General features: G+C 33.9%; 3 protein-coding genes across 7 annotated transcripts in view; all 3 read right to left on the bottom strand.

Annotated features, from left to right (window-relative positions):
- Positions 1 to 2,542, bottom strand: part of LOC108966474 (integral membrane protein GPR155) — a 41,960-nt gene extending 39,418 nt beyond the window's left edge. The window contains exon 1 of the mRNA XM_018929404.1: positions 1,565 to 2,542. Coding sequence (XP_018784949.1) covers positions 1,565 to 1,797 — 233 coding nt within the window. The 5' untranslated portion in view covers positions 1,798 to 2,542. The remainder of the gene's footprint in view (positions 1 to 1,564) is intronic.
- A 146-nt stretch (positions 2,543 to 2,688) lies between these two features.
- Positions 2,689 to 5,819, bottom strand: LOC108966472 (ATP-dependent RNA helicase DDX54). The gene is made up of 9 exons (XM_018929397.1): positions 5,712 to 5,819; positions 5,455 to 5,652; positions 5,036 to 5,384; positions 4,781 to 4,960; positions 4,557 to 4,720; positions 4,085 to 4,495; positions 3,745 to 4,023; positions 3,511 to 3,672; positions 2,689 to 3,448 (listed from the first exon to the last, which is right to left on the bottom strand). The coding sequence occupies exons 1-9, from the start codon at positions 5,712 to 5,714 to the stop codon at positions 2,738 to 2,740; spliced, it is 2,457 nt and encodes an 818-aa protein (XP_018784942.1). The 5' UTR covers positions 5,715 to 5,819; the 3' UTR covers positions 2,689 to 2,737.
- A 1,150-nt stretch (positions 5,820 to 6,969) lies between these two features.
- Positions 6,970 to 11,708, bottom strand: LOC108966473 (putative uncharacterized protein DDB_G0294196). Of its 5 annotated transcripts, XM_018929401.1 has the most exons (12): positions 10,746 to 10,865; positions 10,457 to 10,666; positions 10,207 to 10,365; positions 9,926 to 10,123; positions 9,636 to 9,848; positions 9,393 to 9,413; positions 8,994 to 9,153; positions 8,583 to 8,935; positions 8,367 to 8,458; positions 8,209 to 8,311; positions 7,414 to 7,962; positions 6,970 to 7,337 (listed from the first exon to the last, which is right to left on the bottom strand). In XM_018929401.1, exons 2-11 carry the CDS (start codon positions 10,577 to 10,579, stop codon positions 7,429 to 7,431), a joined length of 1,956 nt encoding a protein of 651 aa, XP_018784946.1. In that variant the 5' UTR covers positions 10,580 to 10,666; positions 10,746 to 10,865; the 3' UTR covers positions 6,970 to 7,337; positions 7,414 to 7,428. The 5 variants fall into 5 exon arrangements, with proteins under 5 accessions (XP_018784946.1, XP_018784944.1, XP_018784948.1 ...); XM_018929399.1 differs by lacking the exon at positions 10,746 to 10,865 and adding an exon at positions 11,510 to 11,708 and having other exon boundaries at positions 6,970 to 7,962; XM_018929403.1 differs by having other exon boundaries at positions 6,970 to 7,962; positions 8,209 to 8,290; positions 10,746 to 10,866.
- Between the last annotated feature and the right edge of the window lie 7,507 nt (positions 11,709 to 19,215).

Consider the following 19,215-nt stretch of genomic DNA (forward strand, 5'->3'; position numbering starts at 1 on the left):
AAGATTCCCCTTTGTTGGCGGGTTTCCCAGGTTTCAGTAGTGGGACCACTCTTCCGACTGCTGCTAAATTGTCGTAATTGCCGCTATCCGACCACTGTAGCATATACATTTTAATTTGACATTAAATTAAAATTTTTTTAATTGACAAAATATTTTCTGAAAGCATGACAGATTATTTTCCAAAACCATGCTAAAATCTCCTAATAAATTAATCAGAACCATTATGGCATAAGTTCTTGTATGGAATCATTTGAATTTGCTTAGTAGTAGTATTGCAGCTTCGGTGCATCCGTTAGTTAACGTTTTTTTTTTCTTGCTTTTGTTTGCCTATAAATAGTGAACATCTGTTATTATTGTTTACTAATTAAATACACACACACATTTTATTTGGTTTCGTTTGTAAGTAATAAAAAATACATATTTTATAATGAGGAAATTATTTGCTCATAATTCAAAGAATATATATTTATACATAAATATTTAATAACGAACTTTGGAAAAACCCTAACTTTCAGCTTTAGCTTCCTTACAATTAACACCAAATGCACCAAAAATAAACCAAGAGAGGAACAATGTTTTCTGCCGAGGCGCCCAAGCATGCATAAATGATACCAGACTGGATATTATTCGCTTGTGACTACAAAAGCGTTGCTATTTTTATACAAAAGAACATTTTATGAATCTTCTTTCTTTCCATGCTAATTGGGTATACGAAAGACTCAAGTCTAAAACCATAATAATATTCCCGCGGCAGCGTAGTCTACGTAACCAAATGTCGGCAAAACGTTTGAAAACTATTTCGCAATTATATTTTTGTTTCTTAATTATTGGCGTAGACGTTATCTATTTATATTCCAGACATAAAAAAACAATGGCAGGCTACGTAAACAGTCTATATAAAAATCAAAATTTTTTTTTATTTTAGAGATAATAACTTTTTATTTTAAATTTTTAAATTACTATTATACCGCTGATTTATTTATTTCAGAAGCCAAAAAATTTTGTTCAATATTTCGTCAATACTACTATGCATTGCATTAATATTAATAATAAGTTCTTTTAATAATTTTACCTTCCAAATATTATTTTTAATTATACTATACATACATCACGTAGGATCTGATTTGGTTATCTGCGCCATATCTGTACAGTTCTTTTACGTATGCTTTAATAATTATACTAAGTATGACCACTTTATATTTGCGTCAAACGCCTCCTACAAAATGGATTTATTTATCAAGTACAATCATTTCATGCAAAAAACCCTTTTGCGTAAAAATATAAAACCACTTTCACAACAAAGAATTTATTGACATATGTATGTATATATGATATATTAGATATGTACCTACATGGCATTGTTAGTAACATTTCAACAAACTAATATTTTTTAAATCTATTGCAAGAATATATGCAGTGGAATGCTGTGACAATTTCTTTACGGTTTTATAATATGAATTTACTTTGTTCGTGGGTGTAAAACCCACTCCTCCGATTCTATTTAACTTTCACTTGTAGCACCAATTTATCAATATTGGTATTTTATGATTATTGTTTAACTCACCCACATATAATGATGCCAAAGCATTGTACCAAAGCAGGATAGAAATTATTCATTGACACAGACGGATCGGTGTCCGGTGCCGCAGTGGTGCTGGTGGTCAAAACAGCTGGCGTAGTGGAAGTTGAAAACATGGTATCCATATCTTCCGAATCCATGTCCGCATCAGCACTATTGGCATCCAATCCACTTGAGGTTAAATTGCGAAACACGCCGAAAACCATTGAACTATCCATTTTGATTTATTTTATTTTTTTTTTAACGCACTGTTGTGCCACGATTTACATAAATAATATACTATATATACTAAATATTTTGCAAAATATTTGCAATTATAATTTACGTGCGCGCACAAATTATATAGCTTGGATTATTGATATTAATTAAACAAACACAAAGCAAATTATTTGCCACTTTTCAACGAACAACGATGGCCGCATGATTCAGCAGCCGCCGTTTAGTGCGCAACGGCTTTTAATATAAAATGGGGTGTTTATTCCCACCGACACTTTAAGTAATTCCACGCGCAGACACTTGAGACAGGGCAGATAATGGGTCTTGGTAACAAGTATTTTCTATTTTAAATAATCTTTTAAGTAGTTATCATTGTTTATTGTTAATATCAAAATGATACAATGTGTAGCGCTCGAAATACTTTCACTACGGCGCGATGTTATTGTTTGACCTCGTATTTAGTGGTGTTTATTTAAATTTTTTTTTTTGTTACTTGCAATTTTTTTTCTCGGCCAAAGACTTCAACTACCTATGTATATGTTTCACATATTGATTAATTATATCAGGAAGCAACACTTTCGTTTTTTTTTTGTATATTTTGCGGAACCGGAGTACGTTATCACTGTTTAGTGCCACTACATGCTTTGGACGTATTTTGGTCGAATTTGATTAATATATGCCGAAACAGAATTGCTTCAACTCAGGAAGAAATAAAAAAACAAGTATTCCTACACAACAAAATGTCAAAATAAATTTTTCAATTGATGGCAATAGCGCGCCACCTGGTGACAATTTATGAACAGCTGATTTTTTCGAGTTGCCAACGCTTCAATAACATTTAGAAACTGTTTTAAGAAAATGAAATACCGATTTGTATTATTTAATTTTTATTAAAATAAGAAGCACAATAATTTTCTAACTTAAGCCTTGAATAATATGCACTTACTTTTTGCCACCTTTCTTCACTTTACCCCGTTGATTCTTACGCATGCTACGTTTCCTATTCTCCGCTTTACGCACTGCATTATCAGCATTACGTTTCTTGATGAACTCCAAACGCATGCGCGCCTTTACAATCTGCTCCGGATGCCGCAATTCATTGACACCGCCTGCGCGCTGCTTGGCAGCCACCTTGGCATTATGACGCGCATGCTGACCAACAGGATAACGTTTTTCGTGAGACAAAGGTTTGAAACCATCATCGTCACCGTCATTTTCACGTTGCAATTGCTCTTCGATTTTGGATTTTTCTTTCCAATCGCTGTAACGGCCCGTCTTGAAAGAAGCCGGTATCCAGGCACCGGATTCGGTGCGTATTTTGCCAGCGCGTGGATCTTGAACAGAAACCATTTTCTTCTTGATGCGATCCCACTTCTTCATGCCCGGCTTGGGGCGAAAATCTGAGCTATTATCACGATCGACCACTGAAAACTCAGCATTCATAGCTTGACGCTCGAAAGAGTTAATCGCCAGACCGTCCTCGGTGTGTTTATCCGCTGACTGATAGGGAATATAATGTTCATTATCCTTGGCATGAGTCTTCTTCTTTTTCTTCTTCTTGTCTTTATAGAGATCCTCGAGGTTTTTGCGCTTTTTGGGTGCAACAATTTTATTAAAAGCCTGCTTAATTTCCTCGGCATCTGCTTCATCAGCCTAAAAAGTATGTAATAGTGAAAATAGAAAATAAAAGCATTTAAAAAAGAACTTGTACATACTTCTTCCTTTTCATCTGCTTCCTGTTGCTTATTAGCTTCCTCCTTCTCGATTTCATCCATCTTATTTCTGTATTTCTCAATGACATTCGTATGCTTGGAACGCTTGTCTTTCATTATACTGAATGGTAGAGACTTTTGGCTGCGATTCAACTCGAAAATCGTCTGAAGTGCAAACAAATCAGGATTAATAAAAACATGTTAAAATTATTAACGAATTTCTATATCATTACTCACCGTCGAAGGCTTAAAATTTCGCATTTTCAACAATAAATCCTGCTTCTCCTCTTGCAATCTGCGATCTTCTGCCACCAAATCTTCCTTTGACTTGCTGTCAGTTTCTCTATTTGCGCTTTGCGATTGTCGCAACGAAATATTTGCTGCCAGGAAATCGTCCAAGTTTTTGCAGCTGAAAAATTTGATTTTCTTAATGCGCGCATTGGATTCTGCCGAGGCCACAGGACGCGACGACAAGTATTTTTTGTATGCGTTTTCACTTGTACGTAGTACACCAGCCTAAAACAAAAAAATTAATTTCAATAACGCTCATAAAATTGTCGAAATTAATATCACTTACAATATCATGACTGTTCTTAACTTCTGTCACAGATAGATGCTCCTCCTCCATTAGCTCTTGCGGTGCAATGCCAACCGTTTTATCGTCATTTATATTGAATGGACGATTCAAGAATAAATGCAAATCAAGCACATGCGCCGCATCATCAGTGGAGAATATTGAGTAGGCGGTGCCGGTACGACCAGCGCGAGCACAACGTCCAACACGATGTACGAATAATTTCGGTTTTCCAGGGAAATGCAAATTTACTACATAATCCAAGCTAGGTATATCGATACCACGTGCTGCCACATCGGTTACAGTTAACACCGAGACTTTCTTATTAACAAATTTGGCTGTGTTAATCTTACGTGCTGCGGGGTCTAAACTAGAATACACAGCCGTGTTGGAAATACCGCATTTGGTTAGGATCTAAGTGCAGGGGATATAAATAAATTTATATTGTAATGATTTATTTATAATATTTACTTACATAGCATATCAATTCAACATGGTGTTGTGTACCAGCAAAGACCACGGTTTGAGCATCTTGCGGTATTACATATTTGAGCAACACAACCAAGGCGGTATAACGTTCGTCCGGACGGCAGTATAAGAATTTAAGCATTAAACCTTCCGGTAATTTTGACTCAACATCTGTTAATATAGAACTTTAATAAGCCGAACAGCCTTAAAAAAAATAAACTGTATATTTACCTAAACGCAACAAAATCGGATCGTTTAAGCCAGCGCGAGCAAAATTCACTAGGAGTTTGGGTAGAGTAGCAGAGAAGAGCACGGTTTGCCTGGACGCTGGCAAACGGTGCAATGTTTCATTCAGTTGTTGACCAAAGCCCATTTCAAACAGACGATCTGCTTCATCGAACACCACATACTCTGAGGGAATATATTAGTGAAATTAGTAGTACAGTATAATATATATGTACATATTTATAAAAATTTTGTACATACCAACTGAATTCAATTTCAAATCCATTTCAACACATAAATGCAGAAAACGACCTGGCGTAGCCACTATAACGTCGGGGCAAGTGTGTATAGCTGTAAACTGTGAGTCCATTGAGTCACCACCAAGCACTAAAATTGTTTTGAGATCCATAAAACGTCCCAATTCTTTGATAAATTTGTAGGTCTGCACAGCCAATTCGCGCGTGGGCGAGAGAATTAGAGCACGCGCACCTTTAGTGGGTTCCCTGCTCTTAAGTTTTTCAAACATTGGTATCAGAAAGCAAGCAGTTTTGCCTGAGCCAGTTTTAGCCATAGCCACAACATCACGGCCCTCAAGTATCAACGGTATGGTCTAACGAAAATACATAAGTACATGTAAATATGAAATGTTTTTGGTAATTTTGTCACAATTTGTAGTTTACCTTCCGCTGTATAGGTGTCGGTATTTTGTAACCACGCTTAGTGATACCTTTTAGTACGTCGAAGGAAAGACCCATCGATTGGTAACCTCCGCTTTTCTTAGATTTATTTTTAACTTTAACAGTCTCCGTATTCCCACCACCGCCCACATTATCCAGTGCTGGAAAGCCGGGCAAGTCTATATCGTCGTGTTTCTTACCCTATAAATTAAAAAACACATTCTCTACAAGTTGATTGAAGAAGTTTTGTAAAATATTACCATTTTGCAAATTTATTGTATGTTAAATAAAGTTTTTATGATGTTTTTCGGAACAAATGCGAAGATTCAGACACGTGCAACTTGATTTGTTTTGGTGATGGGTTTCAAATAAAAGAAATGTCAAAAAACCAGACGGCAGTGAACAGCTGACTGATTTGGTCGGCAATGCAGAGCAAGTTTAACCCATTACAAATATTTTTATTCAATAATTATTTAATATGAAAAGAATTGAATTATCAAATTGAAATGTAACCAAGTTATGCCCTTACAACAACAATAATAACAATATCCGGATAACTGTATAAAATGTGTACTAACCCGACAAATATAAGTTTTTAGAATACCTTCTGTGGGAGAAAGTGTACACAATTCGCCGATAAGCTGGACCGATTATACCTCATACTTTCAAAGCCACCTCATTAGAGGTTTGGAACTCCTTTAGATGTATACCGAAACCTATTTTTAGATTACAAAAGTGTGTCTGTGTCTGTCTGTCGCCTAAAATAAAACAGAAGAGAGAACTAAGATGTAGTTCCTTGAAAATACGTCCCTTGGCTGGAAGAAACCATAAGTTCCAGTCGGCTCGGTTGAGTAGATCTAACTGTTGTGGGAACGAGAACAACAAAATCAACAACGATTCATAGCCACAATGATTGCAGAGCTACAGCTATTCCTTTGATAGTTTTGAGTTCGTACCTTTCAAAATGTTTACCTCTTTTCCAAAATGGTTTTCCATTGTTTTAACATATTACAAAATGTTATTTGTTTTTATTAATTCAAACTACGAGATAACATAAACTCACTTACATTTTTTTAAAACGTTTTTGTAGTATGCGTGTTAATTTAAATTCTCACTTTTTTGTTATTTGCGTTTCTTATAAACTACATATGCATTAATGTAAACAAAAATATTACTTCGCTTTTTGACTTCAAATAATGCTTACTTCATATATACATACAAGCAAATTACTAATAATTTCTTTAAATATAATTTTTTCCATATGTTTTAATGCATGTATGTATGTTTATGATGATTTTTGTGTGTTTACCAAACTTGTTTCATTTGTATTTCACATTGTCATTAGAAAAATATAAAAATCTTAAAGAATTAACAATTTGTGAGATATTAAATTTGTATGGAGATAGTTTTTTCTTTGCATTATTTTTTGGTTAACAACAATAAAATTAAAGTAACAGCAATACGTAAACACTATATTGAGTCAAAATATTAACTTGCTGGTATTTTTTTTTTTTTTTGTTTTTTTTTTTTCTAGTGTGAGAAGATTAAAGTGTGTATAACACTGGTGCTTATTGAAATTTTATGAATATTTAGCAGACAACATTTTAGAGCTTACTAATTCAGTGGCGAAGTGCAACGCTTTGCATTTGTTTTATGTTAAGAAAAACATACAATTAAATATTTACAGTTAAGAATTAAATTAAATAGTAGTTCAACTTATTTATGAATAATGCTCACAATTATTGCAAGTGAGCGCATAACTTATATGACTAAATATATAGTTTACTTAACGAATGCATACTGCAAATGCTACGACATTCAATTAAAGGCGCTTTAACTCGAATGATCATTACACAACTACACTTCTTGTTTGTGTGTGTTTTTGCCTGTATATTGTAATTACAAAATATTTTCAATTAAATAAAAAGTAAGAAGTTTAATGAATACCACTAAACGACATACAATTAGTGGCTACCACTAGGTATCCACATAGCCATCATCCGTTTTCTCCACTAGCAACAGCTCCTCCAAACGATCCAAACGCTGACGCATCTCCTCCTTCTCCTTTTGTGCCGCATCGAATTTGCGCCTCAAATCGTCGTTCTGCCGACGCAGCTCGTATAGTTGACGGCATATTTCCGGCACAGATAGCAGAGAGATGACAGTAGAGCCAGCTTGTGGTTTGGCAGCTTCACCGCCGGAGATGTTGAGTTTAGTGCCAACCAGCGTGCCTTGCTTGGTCGTCAACTGACGTATTACTTGCGGCGCAGCGATATTCAACAATTGTTTAGTGCCTTGTATGCTGACGTTAGATAGTTTTTGCTGTGGCTGATTTTGTTTTTGGGCTTGTTGAGTTTGCTGCTGTTGCTGTTGCTGCTGTGCATGTTCGCTGTCCGACAATTCGGTATCACTATCGTTTGGCGCCAGCTGTATTATCGAATCAATATCATCATCCTCGGCTATTATAGTCGACGGTTGCTCCGTCTTTACCACTGTTTGGCCAGCTTTCAACTGCAAGGAGACAAAATATAAGGTTATGTTTAAAAAGTTCACAGAAAAATTTTGTTGCGTAGAAAAATAAATAATGAAATTAATTAATAATAAAAAATATATAAATAAAATATATAATTAAAAATATTTAAATAAATTCACACGACAAATAAATTAAGCGCATAAACCACGTTTGTTTACAAAAATCTATGCATTTATTTATGAAACAACTTGGACATTTATTATTGGCTAAGTAATTGAAAATACCTGTCGTTGTGCTAAGGTGCGTGTATTGGTGTAAACTTGTCGATTACCAGGATTAAGTATTCGTTGCTCTTCACTAATTTGCCTTATACGCGCCAAACGTTCACTACAAATAGAGAAGAGCTCTAATTAAGATAAAAGATTAATTTGGACTTAATTACCTCGCCATGGAAGCAGGTATCTTTTGCACGCCTTTAATGTTTGTATTGCCGTAAAACTTTTTAAAATCGTTTAGTGAAATGATGCGCACGTTCTGGAAAAGAGTAATTTGTTTTTATTTTTTATTAGTTTTTCGATAAAGTGTTGTGTGATTTAGTAAGCGCAGCCAATTCCATGAATCTTATTACTTTCACAAGCGCTTATGAGCTTCTACTAACCTTGTACATATTGAGATTATCTTTCGCTTTGGATATGATGCTCGCACGCGCTTTGTAATTTTGCGTGCGCGATGCTAGCGTGCCGCGCACGGGCAACACCGTATAATTTCGCACATTGCTGGTATTGGAATTCACGTTTCCACTACTACTGGAGGCACTTTTACCGTTATTATTATTATGTATTTTTTTAGTCTCATTAAGCAACAATTTACCACCCTCGGACAGCACCAATTGGCGCCCGTTTTGCAAAGCAGTGGCGAGCATCTCCTTTGAAGTGTCTTCGTCCTCCGGCATCATCGAAATGCCATGGTCCTTCAACATATTGATAGTGGTCTTGTCCAGAACGCCGGTTTCTAGTGACAAATAATTGTAATTATAATATAATATATATATATATATATAAATAAGTACCCTTAATGTTTGCCAAATCGGACATTTTGGACTCTGCGAAGTCGCTATTATTTGTTAGCTCATCGTCGATATCCAGCGTAATTTTTGTGGAACTTGCGGCCTCTTCCGCGCTAAAATTTGTTAAACCCATTATGGAGTTCACCGCATCAGATGTCTCTTTCTGTAATGTGGCATTTCATTAAAATATATTCAGTATGATTTTTTTTTACATTTGTATTAGATATACTATATGCATAAAAATACTAACAGTAATTTAGAAAAGTAGACTACTAGAAATTATTAGATAAATTTTGAAGCATTTTCTTCGGCCAAATTGTTAATAATACGCACAAAAACAAATTAATATCGAAAGGGCATACATACATATACATATCTAAACAAGCTAACGTGAATACCTACTTTGAAACGCTTGGCCCGCACCTGTGAGCATATTTATGATTTTTTTAGCATAAGTTGTATGTATGAATGCACGCGTATTTGTAATAGAAAAGCACAAACAAAATTAAAAATTTAAGCGGGGTTCTTTATAAAATATACACATTTATGTATATAACTGCGAATAGTAATGTAACACTTAATGTTGCTGTTAAAAGTGCAACAACTAACAGCACTCATTATATATCCGTTAGAAGTTATGCTCACCTCATGCTCCTCATTATATTTGCGGTTTAATTGCGATTGCCGTGCGGATTCCAATTCCTCGAGTAAGTCAGCTTGTTCCGTCAACACTGCGAGAGCGATGGGTGTTTTACCGAATTTGGAAGTAACCGTCACGTCAGCATTGTGCTTAAGCAACAGACGCGCAATAGACTTATGGCCTTTTTCCACAGCCCAATGCAAAGGTGTCATGCGTAACTAAAAAGTGTGAGGAAGCAAATATATAAATTAATAAATTGCTTACGAGGAAACTTCACAAGACTTGACAAACGTACCATATCACGTGGATTCACTATGCATTTCTTGGATAGCAAAAGTTCTACTATGCGTTCATTGCCGTAGAAGCACGCCATGTGCAGCGGCGTACGATCTACTTTTGTTTTCGAGTCCTTATTGATTCCGCCCTTCAAAAGCGCGTCGCACACCTCATATTGGTTATTCATAGCTGCAAAATGTAGCGCCGACATGCCCAACTACAAATAAAATGATAAAATTTTATTTTATTATCCATGAAGTAATTTGTTAAGCCAAGCAACAATCACACAAGAATACATACCCAGTCCGAGGTGAATGGTGCGCCGCGCGACAACATATTTTTCACTCCCTTCAGATCACCGTCACGCGCGTACTGTAACAGTTGTTTACCCAAATCCACTACGGTTGTTGGTACACTGAATGTATTGAGCGCCTTATTGCTGACATCCACTTCCGTACGCTGTAGCACCAAATTGAAAAATTGCAATAAATACAAACACAGGAATTTTGTTAAGCAATGGTGCACGAATGTTAGATGTAGTAAAACTTACAATTTTATAATTCATTAAATTCACTAATTGTCCAATGGAAGTGCCACTTGCAGGATATACACTTCCATCCGCTCGTAAAGTGGCCACAACTTTATTGTCGCCACCGCCGCCGCCGCCTACCATTTTCCACGTTCGTTTCACTATGCCTTTTGCTTCGAACGTACTGAGACTGTGTCACAAACTCGACTGTTAATGTTGGTGTGTTGTAATCTGTAAAAACATTTGGTATTTGTTAGATTTATCAAAAACAAAATTAAAATTAAAGGAAAAGGAAACAAGGCGCACGTACAATCAAAGCAAGCTTTTTCTTTTCCGTCACTTCGTTCGCGTCGATTCGTTTTGTGATGTTGCTTCGTTGACCAAGAGTGGATAAAAACAAAATGCCAACAACTACAACAATTAGCGCAGGGTTGCATTGTATAGTAAAAGCGTTTTGATTTGTTTTAACCTTGCAGAACTGCAGTTATTATTTAAAAAGTTCACATCTAATTAATGTGACTTAAATTACAAATAATATATTTAAAAAATAATTTTCCAAATTATTATTTCAGTATTTTCTATAAGAATGTATTGTACGAAACAATTTCACTATTTCTTAATAAAACTACAACTTTTTAATAAACATTTAGAAATATTCTTTCCTATATACATATGCGCTGAACTCGACTGCACTTTAGATATTTATTTTGTGTATTATAATTTTTAATTTTTTGGTTTTATAAATTGTATTTTTTATAAATATACTTTTTTTTACTATGGTTTGACTATTTACATTGTTTAATAATTATCGCATGCTTAATAAAGTATTTTAATTATATTTTCAGTTCACAAATTAATAAAAAATATTTAATTTAAACATTTTTTTAAGTAAAAAAATAGTAGCATCATTTAAGTTACTTTCAACGGAAGTGCAACTAGTGGCGTTCAGTACCAACAAATGCGACACTGTGTCGTGGAAATGCCATAATGCTGTGCAAATGTCGCCAAAGTACGGAAATGGCGGAGAAACGTATTTTGTCAAAACTATTTCCAAGCGCCACTCTGTGTACTTACCAAATATCTGAGCAAGATTTCGATCTTTGCACACTTATAAAGCAATAATTTACCGTATTTGCCAATTTTATGCAATTTCTAATAATAATATTATAAACTTTTGGTGGCAAACACAAATTTTAATACATTTATACTTCCACTTGACTATACGTTGCGCAAACTGGCTTGGTCACTTTCAATGTTTCCGTTCTTCTTTTTCCTGATTTTTCTCTAACGTTAATCTGATTTTTCTTGTGCATTCAGCGCTTTGCTCGACTTCGTTCGTCCAGATGTACATATACATATATGCGAATTTGTGTTTGTTTAGATGTATACTTCGTGTTGTATGTATGAATTTTCGTTCATTCCTTTGTATATTTGCGCGTTTGTGAGTTTATTCACATCCGTTTGTTGCGGCTGAGAGCAATTCGTACAAATAAAAGAAAAATAAATTAAATTAAACCGGAAGCAATTACATTCGCTGCGTGTAAAAAGCAAGTGTATATTCTCATGTTTTTATATAAATATACATATATATATTTATACATATCTATATACGTATATAAATAGACATATAAATACGCAAATACTCGTATGAGTTCATTGAAAAGTCAAGAAGTTGACGAATTACGCAATTAAATATAAATCAATGTGCGAAATTTACCTATGAAAACACATGCTAAGTAAATACATGCATACAGAATGTACATATCTATTTACAGCAAGCGATATTAAGCCTAACAGAAACGCAGTGTGCTTTCCTCACATTCTTATTTGTAATATTTTTGATTAGTTTGTTGCTCTTCTTTTAATTTTCTCTTTGCGTGCCAGCATTGCTAACTAAATGCATTTACACTTACGTATGTTATACATATGTCCATAGCTGTACGTATGTTCATACATCCAGACACACACATATTTAGATATGTGGCGTCATTTGCCCGAGGATTCTATTTGCAAATTTGTTTTTGTGTTAATGCGATTTGAAGTGTTAATGCTTCGTTTTTTATCATCATTTTTGACACATCACCTGATTCTTGTAATATTATATTTATTCTCTTACACATCTTGTGTTCTAGTGATCGTGTAGGCTTCGTATTCCCTTTGCTTAAAAGTGTAATTAAATTAAGTTTTGAGTAAATATTATTATTTATTGTGAAATATGTGCTGGTAAATGTCTCTGTAGTTTAGTAAATTACAATAAAAACAATGTGAAGTGAGTGTGAGATGTGTTTGCTGTGCAAGCTGTTGCCTGTAGACTCCTGTTCATTGTCAGGTGTTTTTGCTGAATGCATTCGCCTTTGAGTTACTGTGCATATACATATGTATGTATATAACTGTTGTGTTGTTTTACAATGCGCTGGGAATACTGTATATTAGAGCGCTGAGAATACTGTATTTTAGAGCAATGTAATTGATAAAAGTTTAACTGGTAAGTTGTTTGATTGGATTGCTATTACATACAAATGAAAAGCACATAAGCAAACTATCAAGAGTTAAGAGTTAAGGTAATATACGAGCATCGTACATACATACATATGTATGTATTGCAAACCAAATATGCAAGTGTAAAATTGTAAAGGCTCCATTGAAGGTGTCATAAGCATGGTAGAGTTACTTTTATTTGTTAAAATTTTATTAGCTTCTTCACTTATTTATGTTATTACCATGTACATATATGTATATTAATAATTGTGCATTCATATATAAAACTATCATCGTTTATTTTGATTGATATACAAGAAGGTAGTTAGTTAAAGGTGTTGAAATATTTTTGCCCCGCTCCCACGACAGTCGGGTCTGCGAAAACCGGAACGGACCCGGATTTTTATCCGGCCAAGGACTGTCAACTCGGCAGAATTCTGCCGTTACAACAACAACAACAAATATTTTTGCCTTTTTACATACTGTTCTAAATTGGGTCAGTTTGTCTATAGGATCTTGACAAGAAAGAATGGGATAAGTGTCTGTGAATAAAGTGGAGTGCCTACTTGTAGGTTAACGCGATATATGTACATATGTATGTATGCACATGCATGCATATGTTTGGTAAAAGCTCATAATACAGCGTTGGGAAAAATTATAGGTACATGTTGATTGGTACACATTTTCTATAAAAAAAAATTAAATTTCACTTTATGCTGTAAGAAATTACAAAAGAAACGAAACGCTTAAAACTTAAAATACTAGATTTCTCTAAATCTAATATAAATACTTAAATATTTTCTTTGATAGGCTAAAAATACCTTTTTAATGTCTTCCAAAAGTGATCTATTGACTTTAGATCAGACCAAGCCGTTCATGCTAACCAATAAAATTAATTTTTTTGCCAATGGTATTATTTTTAATAAGTTTTGAGAAACATTTTAGGGTCATTGGGCTGCATGAACTCCCATTTAATGGCAACTTCCTTTGCATATGTATGCATGACCTTCTTCAGTATATGAAATTAGTATGTAGCATGCAGTTTTTTTGTTATCCAGAATGTTGGAATATGTTGAATAATCTACCTTGGCGGGAAAGGCGTCACAATAACAATACATTTCCTTCTTCTTGTTTGTCCATGTTTATGGTGTTTTTAGAATCGAAAAAAAACAACATTTCATCAGGCTGCAGTATTTTATTCAAAATTTGAGTGTCATGTGTCGCTTAATAAATCATAGTCTTTATACGATATGTTTTTTTTTTACTTAGAAGTGGAATTTTACTACCTAACGTTCTTTCCAATTCTTCATAATTTGAATATTTTTGATTGTTCGGTTGGACATGTGTGAAAATTTTCGACGAAAAAATATACATATAAAGAGACAAAGTTTTTATGAAACGAATAATGTTGCTATCTCCGTAGACCCAACAATCATGGGCACTTTATTAAGGGGATTTTACTGGTAAGCCAGGCCTTCAACGTAGACTCAACAGTTATAGGAACTTTATTAAAGCAATTTGCAACAAATCTCCCTTCTTATTTGATTGTTGTTGTAGCGGCAAAAAGTAGTTCCCAAAAGCTTTTGATCATGTTGCCGAATCCCATATAGTACTCGGGTACATGCCGATGTCAATGTCGCCAGTTAGAAAATAAATTTAACCACTTCTCTTTATTTAGCTGAAGTAAAACAACAATGGTGTATAATTTAGTATTTTTTATCGTTTTATTTGGCATATCCTTTGTTCGTATATATTTGTATACAGTTCTCATATTTTTTATATAATTATGCATATAGAAGTTTTAGTAATCTATAGTATATTTATATTAAAGTGTGTATATATGTATGTATGTAATTATGTACGGCTGTAAATAGCAGAAACTGTGGTTGGTGTGAGAATACTTTGTTTTCGTATTGCTAATTCTTCAACTGATTCTTAAGAATTGCTTACAATCAGTCGGGAATATACTAATATTTGTCTATACATACATACATTTCTCTACAACTAAATGTGTGCGTGCGAGTATCGGTGTATTCTTAATTGAATTTGGGTAGCGAAATTTTGCTTGCAGTCTATTTTAGTGATTCTTCAATTAATAATTAGAAAGATTTACGAAAGAAAGTCTCGAAGCCTCTAAAAATAACTCCGTACTTTATCTTTATACTCAATTTTAATTTTTTGTCAAAATAAGTGATGCAAATATTGGGTTAACACGTTTAGATTGATTTTGTAAATGTGGTTGAAAAGATCGGGGAGTCAACCATCCACCTCGGTTAAAGACGATAATGTCGAAAAATTAAAGAAACAGTGCTTGAAAATGATCGTGTTGGCATCGGAGAGAGAGCAGACGATCTCAGTACTTCTTATGGACCGACTTATCATATTTTGGTTAATGTTTTGGGTATGTACCGTGTCAATGTTAGACTCGTACCAAGAGACCAGAATCTTTTACAATATCGACGTCGAGTAGGGGATGCTTGTAGCCAATTGTTGAAGAAAACAAACTGCAAAACATTGTTGCAGAGCACCGGATCCCACTGAGAACCGGCCCCTGGCGGAATTGTCTTCAATACCCCCTCTTTTTCTCTGCGCAAAAGAGATGCGCAAATAAATATTTGTATTAAGATATGTGAAAATATAATTTTTTTTTGTCAGTTCGGGTCAAAATTGAGCAGATACCCCATAAAAAAATTCTCATTCGAGAAAGTGAGTTATAAATTACAAAATCAGGTATTCTAAAACTTCAGTGATGGGGGAAGATAATTTTTTCCAGCAATTAGAGACATTTCCAACCTTGAAACACGGATGCTATATCCCAAACTCCAAATTTTACATTGAGCCTGATTTTTAAATAATGTAAAAGGTTTATTTTCCCTACCTCTTATTTAAATACCAATTTATTACCTCAACTATAGAGTACTACTTAAACATTAACTTAATTTATGAGTATAACTGTACATATACATAAGTCTACTATTATATAGTGAATTGCTTAAATTAGTTATTTAATTTTGGCGTTTTTGTTCATTTTCATTAGTGTTTAATCGAAATTTTGACTAACACTGCTTAAACGTATAGTAAAATGTTTAATTCCTAACTCAATTCTTAGAAACTGCCATTGGCGTTTAGTAGTTTGTTGTATTTGCAACAAAGTCCCTCCATTTCCGACAGGGTCTCTGCGTTTTAACGAAACAATTGAAGCATTCCTTGTTTCAAATTTCTTCAGTTAATTAATTTCATTCATACTTATGTATGCAAAATTCCAATAAGTACGCTGACGATCAATTGCTTAATGCACACCCTAATGTCTGCAATTATTTTTATATATTAATTAAATTCGATAATTTCTAGCTTTTTGTTTATAATTTAATAAATAGTGCTTTCCAAGCAGTTTTTCAGTTTTTCTGATTTTTGCATAATTAAGACTTAATTAGTTTATTTAATGGCTGATTTAATAAACTTATGGTGGGGGTGAAAGGAAAATGAGTTCATACATAGTTGTTTAGACAATCGAATTCAGTGTCTTTGTTAAGTTGAGTTATCTTGTGTTCAATTGTATGGATATAAGGCAGCTTCCCTGCCTTCAACTTTTGTCTTGATTAATTCATGCAGAAAGTTTTAAGTGTAGCTTGTAAAACCTTGAGAGCAATTCTGAGAAAAAGGTTGTACATACTTTGTGTTTTAAATCTAATTTTTCACAAAAATTTACTGCAGAAGGTCGGACAGCGACAAGATTGATTGGATCGATGCTTGAAGTTTTCCAAAAGTATATATGTATTTATATATGTAGTTCGAACGAACCCAAGCCTGAGAGATATATACGCTAATGGTTTTGTGGGTAGATGAAGGACTTCCGTTGTAAAAAATTAGTAATGCATTTAACTTCAGAGATTCAAAGAAACTACTATATCACTGACGGGGAAAAATCGTCTTCGGTACGAAAGTCCGATTATAGAACTAGTTTCACTCTTATAAGAGTAAGTTCTCGTAACATTGCTTGGTTTTCGCCGAATTAGTTGAGGTATGAAAAGATAAAGCTTTCATCCAGAGAAACGTCAACTTATGTGTTACATTTACATTTTAAGCAAGACTTTCCATAAGTTGAATCTATAATCATTGGCAGACTTTTAGGGTCATAAAAAGTGATTAAAATCCATTCGGATAAAAACAAGTGCTTCCAAAGGAACAACGAAGGAGAATCAGCTCTTAAAAAAGGATTGCGGATAGATTACATATGCAGTCTGATGGTTCCCAGAGCTGTTTCTACATATTTCACTGGAAGAAACTTTTTCAGGACGGGTTTTCAGAGCTATATAAAAGGTAAATTGAAAAGGAATTTCGCGTGTTGATAAAATATTGCTTTTTGAAGTGGAAAAGTGCAGTTGAAGCTAAAACTTGGCATGATGATGAGTGTCTGGATACTGTCCCAGAAAAACCAATCATCAGAGATTAGTAGGCTAAGTTTAGATGTGGTGAAATGAACACCGAAGCCGGTGAACGTAATGGACACCCAAAAGAAGTTGTTAAAAAGTCCGCAAAATAATTTTGGATGACCGTAAAGTGAAGTTGTTCGAGGTAACTAGTAAGCATTCTAAAGATATCAACTGAACGTGTACATCAGATAGTTCACGAATATTTGGGTACGAGAAGGGCTCTGTGCAAAGTGGGTGCCGCATAAGAGCACTTTTGACCAAAAACAACGACGAGTTGATGATTTGGTGCAGTGTTTGGAAATCTTCAAACATAATAAACCCGAATTTTTGCGTCGATATGTGAAAATGGGTGAAATAAAACTTCATCACTTCACTCCGAAGTCCAATGTCAAAAATAAAGTGAAGGAATGAAGAGGTGATCGCCGAAACTTTGGCCCATTTTCAGGCAAAGGAGTAAAAAATGATATCGAAAAGTTGGATGTTCATTGTAATCAGTGTATCACCTTTGTGTGTTTTACAATGGTATGCCGGGGACTTTTCAATTGACCTGTTCGGTTCCCAAAGGGGCTTCAATATGCAAAAAGAAGCCCTAGAAAATTTTATTTAGCAATTTTTATAAGTGAAAAGATTTTGCCATGATAGGTGCCGTATTGTTTTTGAACTCATTCGCTCATCCACTCTTCTGATTCAACCGAAATATGGAGGGAGATACGCTATGGACTAGTCTCCCATCCACCGCATTCGCCAGATTTGGTCGCCATTTATAATTATCTCTTTTTCAGACTCAAAAAGTGGCTCGTTGGAAAAAGATTTCACCCAAAAAAGGAAGTTAAAAGGCAATAAACAAATAATAAAATTTGTGTATAATTTTCAGAATTTTAGTAGTGTTTCTACTATTATGCTGCATACTGTATAAATCTTATACACTTTTTGTTGTTGTATTGGTTTTCATGCCAATCTGATTTGTAAGCATTTCTCTTCCATTGCAAATATTGTTTTCATTTCAAATACTGACTACCAAATATATGCGTGTGTGTGTGTGCACCTGTATGTGTATATACTTAATAATTTATATACTTATAGAATATGCGTGTATTTTTACCTCTACAATTAAGTAAATACTGTGGGTAGGTTGCCGTGTTGCATTTGTTGTTGTTGTTTATTTGATTACTTTCTTTAATTATTGCTGGAAATATTTACTCTATTGTGGCGCTGTATCGAGTTTCATTGGCTCAACTGTTTATTTATAATTATTGTTATATTTTGCTTTTGTTTTTGTAAAATGCTGCAAACTTTAAACGAATATTACTTTTTTGCAAAAAACGCGTGCCTGTGTGTGTGCTTAATGCAACGCAGTTAAAATTGTTTGCAGTGCAACATAGACGCTTAACGGTTATTTAATTTTATTGTTTCTTTTGTTGCTGTTTAACTGTTTATTTTTTACCAAAATAGTTTTTGTGATTTTTTTTTTATTCCTGCTTTTTATTGAATATTATTTTTTGTTTATTTTTTTGTTAAATATTTTTTCGTTTGCTAAATATTTTATGGTTTTTTTTCGATATTTCTATTGTTTCTTAATTTTTTTTTTGTGAAATATTATATTTGCTATTTGTTTGTATGTATATTGCTGCTTTTTGTGCTGTTTGCTAATAGCTATAGTTCAATTCTGCAATCATCAAGTTCACTAGTGGCTATAGTTTACTGTTTTAGACCGTTTGTAGTTTGGAAAATATGCTTGAAAAGCTAATTTATTAAATATTAAAAACTTTTCCGCATAAATATATTAAATTTTTTTTTCTTTTTTGCATAAATAAAAGTCTTTTTCTTTTGTTGTATGAGTATATGATTTTAATTTTTATTAATAAGCAA

The sequence above is a fragment of the Bactrocera latifrons genome, unplaced genomic scaffold (genome assembly GCF_001853355.1).
Source record: "Bactrocera latifrons isolate USDA-ARS-PBARC rearing strain unplaced genomic scaffold, ASM185335v1 scaffold_160, whole genome shotgun sequence".
Lineage (NCBI taxonomy): Eukaryota > Metazoa > Arthropoda > Insecta > Diptera > Tephritidae > Bactrocera > Bactrocera latifrons.